This window comes from Rhea pennata, chromosome 11 (genome assembly GCF_028389875.1).
Source record: "Rhea pennata isolate bPtePen1 chromosome 11, bPtePen1.pri, whole genome shotgun sequence".
Taxonomy (NCBI): domain Eukaryota; kingdom Metazoa; phylum Chordata; class Aves; order Rheiformes; family Rheidae; genus Rhea; species Rhea pennata.
In genome coordinates, this window is record NC_084673.1 from 6,367,827 (window position 1) to 6,377,589 (window position 9,763).

At 61.3% G+C, this 9,763-nt stretch overlaps 1 protein-coding gene across 1 annotated transcript; it reads left to right on the top strand.

Annotated features, from left to right (window-relative positions):
- The first annotated feature begins 2,820 nt into the window (after positions 1–2,820).
- ZIC3 (Zic family member 3) lies at positions 2,821–5,355 on the top strand. Its single transcript, XM_062584697.1, has 3 exons — positions 2,821–3,877; positions 4,502–4,665; positions 5,173–5,355. The coding sequence occupies exons 1-3, from the start codon at positions 2,821–2,823 to the stop codon at positions 5,353–5,355; spliced, it is 1,404 nt and encodes a 467-aa protein (XP_062440681.1).
- The last annotated feature ends 4,408 nt before the right edge of the window (positions 5,356–9,763 follow it).

Genomic DNA, 9,763 nt, shown 5'->3' on the forward strand with positions numbered 1-9,763 from the left:
TTGGGAGTGCGACGGGAGCAGGGGAGCCTGCGAGACTACTTTTCCTGTTGCTGTTGTTTGCACGTTTGCAATTGAGATAGATTCTTAAAAAAAAAAAAATAAAAATAAAATAAGGGAGAGAGATTTGATGTTGCCTCGCCTCTGAAAAATAAATGCAAGAATCTGAGATCGGGCAGAAATGCCGCCGAATGAAAACGCAATTTCCTGAAGTGATAAAAATAATACAATATTTATTTCGAAAGCAAACCGAAAAAAATTGTCATAGGCCAAACTGACAGTGTAATAAAATAAAATAAAATAAACGCGTTTTCTGCCATTCTTGGTCTTCGACCTAGCATATTCCGACTAAGAAGCAATCGGATTTACGTCCGTGCAGATATTGCACCGCGCAAACACCCATGGCGAAGTTGGCAAAGTAGAAATGGGAAACGTATAAAAAAGATTTATAGGTTAATTTATGTAGCCTGATCCACAAGTACACTGCAGCATGGCAAAGCTGCCAGCGCTGCTTTCTGCAAAGCGATCAAATACTCTCCGGAGTAGCCAGTCCTCGTCTAAAGCTACGACGGCTTCTTTTTCCCCTTTCTCCCCCGGCGCGGGATGCCTTTCCCGAAACCCTGGGGTGCCCCCGCCGCCAACGAGCAAAGCGTTTTTGCAGGCAAAAAAAAAAAAAAAAAAAAAAAATCTGTATTTTTGTTTGGCAGCCTTTTCTCCTGGCCGCGGTGCCGGGGGCTGCAGCCTCGGCGGCGCGGCCGCGGCTCCGCGCCCGCCCGCGAGGCCCCGGCGCGGGCAGAGGGCAGCCGCTGCCGGCCGCTCCGCGGCGGCAACTTCAGAGGCGCTGCCTGCCCAGCCCGCAGCTGAGCAGCTAATTGAATTATGCTCTTTTTCTTCTGCTTTTTTTTCCCCTCTTTTTTTTTTTTTTTTTTTTTGCGGGCTCCGCGGGGGCGGCCGGCCGCGCACGCAGCGGGGCAGCCGCGGCCGCGCTTCCCCAGCGGGGGCCAAGTCCGGCCCGGGCCGCCCGGGCCACGGCGCTGCGCTGCGCGGGCGCGCAGCGATGCTGCCCCCTCCCCGCCCCCAGCTCTCTCCTCTTGTTTGTCCGCTGCACCCGTGCAGTAACGGCAGCGAGGGACTCACCTTCAACTTTGGGGCTGTTCGTGGCGGCTGTGGCCTGGGAAATTAGAGTGGTTTGATGGGCACCGTTGTTACCTCTTGGGGAGATTTTATATCGGTGGCCTTTTTTTTCCCCCCCTTCTCGCTAGCAAACCCTAAAATAAAGAATGCGAGGTCTTTCCTGGGGCTGATTGGGGGGAACGATGTGAAAGGCCTGCAGTTATAAAGCGCTGCTTGAAGCAGGCTCTCAATGCGCCTCTGAACTTGATCAGATTTTACGTTTCCTGCAGAGAGACGGCGGCGAGCCTGTAAGACCTGCCCAATAGACAGACTTGGGGGCTCAGCAAATCTCAGGATATTACAATTACAGCCATCTTTCTTTCTGCCTTTTATTTCCACTCTTGCTCCCCATAGTTCTTTGCAAATGCTTTCCAGAACAGAAAATGAGTGGATTTATAGCGCTGTCTGCAACTGATAATTATTCCAAGGCAGAACGTTGCCTTTGCAAAAAAAAATTTAAAAAATAAAAAAAAAAAAAAAGGAGAGAGAGACAGAGAAAGAAAGAGGGAGAATGGGGGGAAAAAAAGGAAACGAGCATAGGAAAAATACCGCGCGGGAGCCCCTGCGCAGGGCGCAGCCCGGCAGCCCCGAGGGAGGGGAGGGAGCGGGGCCGGCGCCGCCCCGCGCCGCGCAGCCCCGCCGCGCTCCGCGCTTTCCCTTCCCTTCCCGGCGCCGCGGCAGCGCCGCGGCCGCCAAACGAGGCAGGAAAGAGGCGGCTCAACTCGAGCGCGCAAAGTTAAGCGGCCGCCCCCCCCCCCCCCGTCCGTTTATTCTGCCGGCGCTTTTATTCCGTAAAATAATAAATAAATAAATAAATTTCCAAAATCGCCGTTTCGGTTTTGTTTTGTTGTTGTTTTTAGCAGCGCGGAGGCTTCGCGTCTCCGCAGCGGAACACGGGTGGGAGGGCGGCCAGGCCCTTGCCCCACGCGGTCGGCGGGGCGCTGCGAGCCGCGCGTGGGTACGGCGAGGGGAGGGGCTGCCACGGGGGAACGGTGCACGTACATACGGGGGGGGGCACGGCGGGGTGCGTGCCCCGCGCCCCGCGCCGCGGGGAGGGGGGGCGTGCCTGCGTGCCCGGTCGCGCGTGGGGCGGCGCGCGCCTCCCCCCCCCCCGCAATCCCCCCCTCCCCGCGCGTCTACCTGCGCGGCGCGCGCGCCCAATCAGCTCGGCCGCCCGCGCGGGGCGCGTGCCAATCAAGCGCGGCGCCGCCAATGGGGGCGGCGGGCGGCGGGTCAGGTGACGCGGCGCCCGGCGGCTCCCCATTGGCGCGGCGCGGCCTGGGCCCGGCGTCGGTTTATGTGCGAGGCGCGCGCGGGCGCCCCGTCAGTGCCCCGACGGCGCCGAGCGGGAGCGCGGGCCGCGCCGCGCCTCGCCCAGCCTGCGCGGCCCGCGGCCGGGGGCGGGCGCCCGTCCGAGGGGGCGGGTGGGCTCGCGGCTCGCTCTGGGGTTGTGTGGGTTTTTTTTTTTTTCTTGGACGGGGGGGTGCTTGCTGCTCGCTGCCCGCTCGCAGTTGAAGGGGGGGGCGCGGCTGCCCGCAGCGGTGCTGCGCGCGCGTTTTGGGGGGCGGTGCGTTTTGGGGTGTTTTTGTACTTTTTCAGAGGTGGGCGGGAGGGGGGACAGGCTGCCGCCGCGCCGTCGGCCCCGCGCCCATGACGATGCTGCTGGACGGAGGGCCGCAGTTCCCGGCGCTGGGGGTGGGCGGCTTCGCGGCGCCCCGGCACCACGAGATGGCCGGCCGCGACGCCGCCGCCGCCGGCATGGGGCTCGGCCCCTTCGGGGACTCCTCGCACGCCGCCGCCGCCGCCTTCAAGCTCAACGCGGCCCCGCACGACCTCGCCGCCGGGCAGAGCTCGGCCTTCACCCCGCAGGCGCCGGGCTACGCCAGCGCCCTGGGCCACCACCATCACCACCACCACCACCACCACCACGCCGGGCAGGTGCCGTCCTACGGCGGCGCCGCCGCCTTCAACTCCACGCGCGACTTTCTCTTCCGCAACCGCGGCTCCGGCATCGCCGACGCCGCCTCGGGCTCGGCGCAGCACGGGATTTTCGGCGGCTCCCCCAGCGGCTTGCACGGCCCCGGCGGCATCCCGGAGAGCCCGGGCTACCTGCTCTTCCCGGGGCTGCACGAGCAGAGCCCCAGCCACACGTCGCCCACGGGACACGTGGACAACGGGCAGATGCACCTGGGGCTGCGCGGAGACCTCTTCGGGCGGCCGGACCCCTACCGCGCCGTCTCCAGCCCCCGCACGGACCCTTACGCCGGGGCCCAGTTCCACAACTATAGCCCCATGAACATGAACATGGGCATGAACGTGGCGGCCCACCACCACCACCACCACCACCACGGCCCCGGCGCCTTCTTTCGGTACATGCGCCAGCCCATCAAGCAAGAGCTCTCCTGCAAGTGGCTCGACGAGAGCCAGCTCAGCCGGCCCAAGAAGAGCTGCGACAGGACTTTCAGCACCATGCACGAGTTGGTGACCCATGTCACCATGGAGCACGTCGGGGGCCCCGAGCAGAACAACCACATCTGCTACTGGGACGAGTGCCCGCGGGAAGGCAAGTCCTTCAAGGCGAAATACAAACTGGTGAACCACATTCGCGTGCACACGGGGGAGAAGCCTTTTCCCTGCCCCTTCCCGGGCTGCGGGAAGATCTTTGCCCGCTCGGAGAACCTCAAGATCCACAAGCGGACCCACACCGGTAAGTCCCCGCGGCGCCGGGCCGAGTCGGGGCCGCGCCGCCCGCGCAGCGCCGCGGCACCCTGCGCGCCCGCTACCGAGGGACCATACAAATGCTAATGAAACCTCATTTTCGGTGACTTCCGTTCCCCCCTCTTTTTTTTTTTTTTTTTTTTTTTTAAGGTTTGATTGGCATCTTTCCTAATTAAACTAGCGATACTTTTGTCAAAGTATTTTTATTTGCTGCTATGTCTTCAATTCAGCCCGCAGCGCTGAGAGTGTGGGGGGGGGATGTGGGGGGGAGGGCAGGCAGGAAGCAAATGCGTTTGGGCTCCGCTCCTTCAGTGCGTCTTGTAAACCTGTCCGAGCCGCAGAATTTATCTCGGGTCTCCTTCCTTCCCGGGCCCGCCGCGGTCCTCGCCGGGGCGCGGGGCGCCGCTGGGCTCGGAGGCGCCGCGGTGACGACAAAGGCCGGTCCGGCTGTATCGCACCGCGACCGGCCTCCCCGTCCCTCCTCCCCGTCTTCATCTTTTGGGATGCGCCCGCATCCCCGAGATGGGGCGAGCGGGGCATAGGCTGTCCTGGGAGGAGGCAGGCGGGCACGGAGAGGGGCACGGCCCTCCTTCACCCTCTCTGAATTTCGCAGGTGAGAAGCCCTTCAAGTGCGAGTTCGAGGGCTGCGACAGGCGCTTCGCCAACAGCAGCGACAGGAAGAAACACATGCATGTCCACACCTCGGACAAGCCGTACATCTGCAAGGTGTGCGACAAATCCTACACCCACCCCAGCTCACTTAGGAAACACATGAAGGTAATCACCCCGCGCCGCAGCCCTTTGCCCGCTGTGGCTGTGCAGGGCCGCCCGTTTCCCCGGGGCTGGGCAGGGCAGACCTGAGAGCAGCGCCCGCTGCAGCGGGCAGTGCTGCCGCCGCGGCCCGAGCCGTACCCGGTGCCTAGGCCGTGGCTGGAGCACAGCTTGGGGAAACGGCGCGATTTCTTTTTGTGCTCCAGCTGGTGCCAGCGCTGCCCGGCTTCCCGAGGGTGGCTTGGCCCGGCAGGGCTGTGCGAATGCAGCCCAGCCTGCGCCTGCAGCTCCCCGCGGCGGGATGCCGCAGAGAAGCGGCCGGGGGCCGGAGCAGGAGTTTGCGCTGAGCGGCGGTGCTCAGGGTGGCCGGTGAGGCACGCACCGCCCGCTTGCAGGGCAGGGGCCAGGCCAGCGGACCCCGGTGTCCTCCCTTCCCCAGGGAAACATCCTAATCTGGCTTGGCAGGGTGGTGGGGGCCCGGGGCTCGCTCCCATCTCTGCCTGTTGGTTTTAGGTGCACGAATCCCAGGGGTCGGACTCTTCCCCTGCTGCCAGTTCGGGGTATGAGTCCTCAACGCCCCCCGCAGTGGGCTCCGCCGGCAGTAAGGACTCCACTAAAACACCACCGGACACCCTTCAGAGTAACCCTGGCCACAATCCTGGACTGCCCCCCAATTTTAACGAGTGGTATGTGTGAAGGCAGCTGCTGCCCCAGCCAGAGACTGGACCAAATGCGTTGGGAACAAGGGAAAAAGCCAAGCCAAGCCAACTGCAGCTTGCTCCCGCGGAAATGGAGTTTCCACACCGACGACCGCATAGGGCTACACCTATCTAACTGCCAGGACCCGGAGGGGGGTCTTTTATTATTATATTATAATTATTACTATTCTTTGCAAGCCCAGACTCTGGACTAGCCATGTCCTTTTCTCAGGATTGGATTTCTTTTTTTTTTCGTTGTCATTTTTTGCAATCGCCATCGTTTCTTTTATTTCCCCCTCCCGCCCCAGTTCTTCTTTCTCCAATTCCTCACTTTTTATTTTTGATTGTTTCATTTTTCCTTCTTTCCGTGGGATATTGACATGAGGATGAAAATTCTCCTTCGCCTTAGTGGTGATTGTTTAAACTTACAGTCTTAAACCGTGCCAAAGTCCTGTTATGTCTTGAACTTTCCTCTCTAGCTCTCCTGCTGCTTCTCTCTCTCTCTCTCTCTCTCTCTGCTCTCCTCTTTCTCCTTCTCTCTCTCCAAGCATTACACTTGTGAATGTATTCTCGTCTGATGGGGTCGGTCAGTATTTTTCAGGATGAGGATGTGGTGTTTATTCTACCCAGATTGTGACGTTTAGTATAACAGTTGCCTTTTTGTAATAACTTTTTTTGTAAATACATATCCATGATGCCATATTTATCGTTCGTAATTTAATTATTGATACAAAGTGCCGGGAACTGAACAATATTTATGGGGGAGAAAAATTTGTTTTCTAACAAAAAAATACAAACAAAAAAAACCTCTGTACAGCTTTTGGTTATAACTGCTTTAGCATTAAAAGATTATTGTTTTGGAAAGAGCCCCGCGAGCCGTTTTTGACCTCCTCCGCCCGCCCCGTTTCGGGGGGACGGGGGCAGCCGCGGTGCCGCCGCGGGCCCGGTTCGGCGCTGCCGCTGGGGCCGGGCCGTTGTTTGCGGGTTCGCAGTGTGGGAAAAAAGCCGCCTTGCTCCTCGCTGGTGCTTTTTCTCCCGGCCTTTTGTCCCCGCCCTTCGCCTCCTCAGCGGCTTCGTTGCCCGCGACCTTCCCGAGCGGCCGGAGCCCGGGCCGCGCCGCCGCCGCCGGAGAGGAGCGCCGGGCCGCCGCGACGGGGAGGCCCCGACGGTGAGTAGCGGAGCCGCGGCGGCGCTGCGCCCGGCGCCCTTGCGTGCATCGCGGCGTGTGCGGCGGCCCCCGGCCCGGCCTGTGCCGGGCTGCTGTGCAGAGCCGGCCTGGGAGGACTCCGCGGCGCGCTGGGCTCCGTCTGTTACCGTCTGGTTTGTGTGTGTTTTTCTTTCTCCCCCTCCCTTTTTTCCTTCCCTAACTAGGATGCGGCAAAAATATTCCTGTTCCCAGGAGGGAGAAGGGGTCGAGCAGAAAAAAATCCCACCCGTGAAACTTCTCCTCCAGCACCATCCAGGAGCTCCCAGCACCTAGAGCAACTGCGGAGACAACCCCCCCGCCCCCCCCGGCGGAAACCTGCGCACCGCCGGGCCCAGCTCCTGCCCCGACGCCGCTGCCCGCTGCGGGAAAGGCCGGCGGCACCGGCGGGCGGCGCGGGGCTCCGGCGCGGCCGCAGACGGGCTCGCTGGCCCGGCGGCGCGGGGCCGGTGCTCGCCTCCAGCGCCCGCCCTCATCCCGCAGCGCGGGCTGACCCGGCGGCGGGGGCCCGGAGCCCCCAGACGGCCCGTCTTGAGCTTGGCTTGGGGCGCTGCGGCCGGACGGGGCAGCCCCTCTCTCTGCCCCGGTTTGCTGCAGGGTTTTCTTCGCTTTCGGGCAGCCCGTGAAACGTTGCATACGCTTATTTCTTAACTTGCAACAAATCTTTACTCTTTTACGTCCCTCCCTCCTCTCCCCTCCCCCCCCCCAAAAAAAAAAGGTTAATCGGGCTTGAAAAAAATGGGAGGAAGCTGGATCACAGCTTCTGGGCTGCACTTGTGAAAAAGGAAGGGGGTTAAAAAAGCCCCAAGGCCGATTAAGGCGGGTTTCGCCCTCCTCGTTGCCTAGATTGTCCCCGTAGAAGAGCTGCCCCGGGGGGGCCGCGGCCGGGACCCGGATCTCCGCTTCTCGTAGGCAGTGAAGTCCGTCTGCCGCCGTGCGCGGAGCTGCGCCCGCGGGCTGGCCGCGGAGCGCCGCCGCGCCGGCGCCGCGCCCGGGCCGCGCCGGAGGAGCGGAGCCGCCGGGGCCCTTCGGGTTTTCCTCGGACGCTGGCCCAGGTCGCGTCTGCGTCGCTCCGGACCGCGCCGCGCCGGGAGACGTGCCGGTAGGCTCGGTTTTGTTACCGCTTTGCTGGGGACGGGGAGGCGCGGGGTGCACAGGGCTACGCGGGTGCTGAGCGGAGCCGTGCCGGGGCTGGAGGCTCTGCTCTGGCCGGCCGGGGGCCTCTGGCAGCCCTCGGGGGCGGCCTCTGCCCCCGCAGGCACGACGGGGCGGGAGGCGCCCGGGAAGGCCGCGCCGGGGCTGGGCACGGGGGCGGTGGGGGGGGTGGGGGGTGGGGGACACGGGCCCCGACGGTGCCAGTGCCCCTCGCAGCTCCCTTAGCAGCTCCGGCGGGTCCCCGGCGGTTTCCCCCTCCCCCCTGCTCCCCCCCGCCCCCCAGGGTTGCTGTCTTGGGCCTGCGAGAGAGGCCCTATGGAGAGCAAGGGCTTAAACCCACCCCCCGGGTAATTTGTCTTCCCCGGGGCACCCAGAGCTGGGCCCCCACCCCGGGGCTTCCCCGTCCAGCCAGGGCCGGCACCAGGGTGGGGAAGTGGGGAGCAAGCCGTCCTCTGCACCCTGCAGTGGGGGGGTTCCCCCCTGCGCAGAGCCGCCCCTGAAACGTGGGAGTTGAGGGGGGAGTGCTTTGGGATGGGGGCTGGGGACTGTTTGGCTGCGAAGCGCTTGGACGGCGCGCGGTGACGTGCGGCAGGGGGGCCGTGTCCCCCGCACGGCGCGCCAGGCCGCGTACTGCTGCCCCGTGGCGACGCTGCCCCCCGGGCGCTGCTGGCCCGGAGAGCCCCAGGGTGCAGGGCAGGGCTGTGCCCCCCCTGCTGCAGGCTCCTCAGCGCTCGTGGACAAATAAGACACTTTTTCTCTAAAAAATAAAAGGAAGAAGGCTCTGTTTCTGGCCCTGGCCAAGCGCAGGCAGATACAGAGCCTTAGCGCGAAGAGGATCCTGCCTTTTCCCAGATTTCCTAGGCCAGTCCCGTGAGTCCGGGTGAGACAGCTCGTGATTTCAAACGGCAGGGGCTGGCAGTCGGGGCGCGCGGGCCGTCGCCGCGCTGCGAGCTCGGGCGAAAGCGTTGCGGAGCCGCCGCGGGCAGGACGGCGCTGCCGGAGCAGGTGCCGCGTTGGCTCGGCTTCCAGGACGTCATTAATAATGGATCTTGTGTCTCACCCCAGAAGCGTCCCGGGACCGTGCAGAAAAGGGGCCGTATTCTGCCGTCCTCTCTCAGACTGGCAGTCCCCTTGGTGTTGCTGGGCTGGCTTCTGTGGGTGGGATTAGGTGGATTTGTCCCCGCGTAAACAGGACTTGGGATGTTTTTCTAAAAGGGGTAATGTTGATTTGTTGTGTTACAAAGCATCCAAGCAGAGGCAGGCGATGAGCTGGAGCCAGCCCTTTTATACCATGCTTTATGGGCCATGAATATTTTGATTCCTTTGGTGTCATTGTTTTTGCTTATCTGTCTCCGTGTCTGATGTAATCCTATGAAAATAATATATTTTTTTCAAGCTTTGTGTGTGCCATTAGCAGCCAGTGGTTGGACGCAGTGTGGAGGCAGAGTCCTGAAGGCGTTTGATCAGGTTGTGTTCAAGGGTCTCAGTGCTCCGGCATCAGGAATTAAGTTCCTGTAATAACTCTGTCAATTTTAAAGCTCTGATTTCCAGAGCAGTGAGTTGGGTGTAGTGTTGTGCGTTTGCATATATTTTTTTGTATGGTGTTCCCAAATTAAATGCATCACATACTAATACCAGCCTTTTCAGCTGAGCCTAACTTTCATGAGTGTTTGATAAACCTTCCATGTTATTTACACCATGAGCGTGGTTGAGCTACATGGAAAATCTCTCTGCAGAGATTCACTCTTGTTTTGGAGAGGTAAAACTCTAGGGGAAGTTTTACGTTCTTCGCAGAAAAATAACTGTATTGTCCAGTGTGCAGAAGGAGGTAATTTGTGTCACGCTGACTGATCTGCGCATCCCCTGAAATAGGACATTTGGTTAATCTTGCTGTGCCGTTTGTATAGGTTAAAAACGTAATTCGGATCTTGCAAGTGCCTGCTCACCTGAATGTGACTGAAGGCAGGAGAAACGCTTGCGTAGGAGCTTTCGCTGGCGAGCGAGGATGCCGAGGAAATGACCTGCGCCGCGCAGGGCTGATACGAGA

What these genes read in the sequence shown, in the direction of transcription:
- ZIC3 (XM_062584697.1), top strand. Translation starts at nt 2,821, where the DNA reads ATGACGATGCTGCTGGACGGAGGGCCGCAGTTCCCGGCGCTGGGGGTG. An exon ending in CCACAAGCGGACCCACACCG is followed by an intron (nt 3,878 to 4,501) that starts GTAAGTCCCCGC and finishes TGAATTTCGCAG; the next exon opens with GTGAGAAGCCCTTCAAGTGC. An exon ending in CACTTAGGAAACACATGAAG is followed by an intron (nt 4,666 to 5,172) that starts GTAATCACCCCG and finishes TGTTGGTTTTAG; the next exon opens with GTGCACGAATCCCAGGGGTC.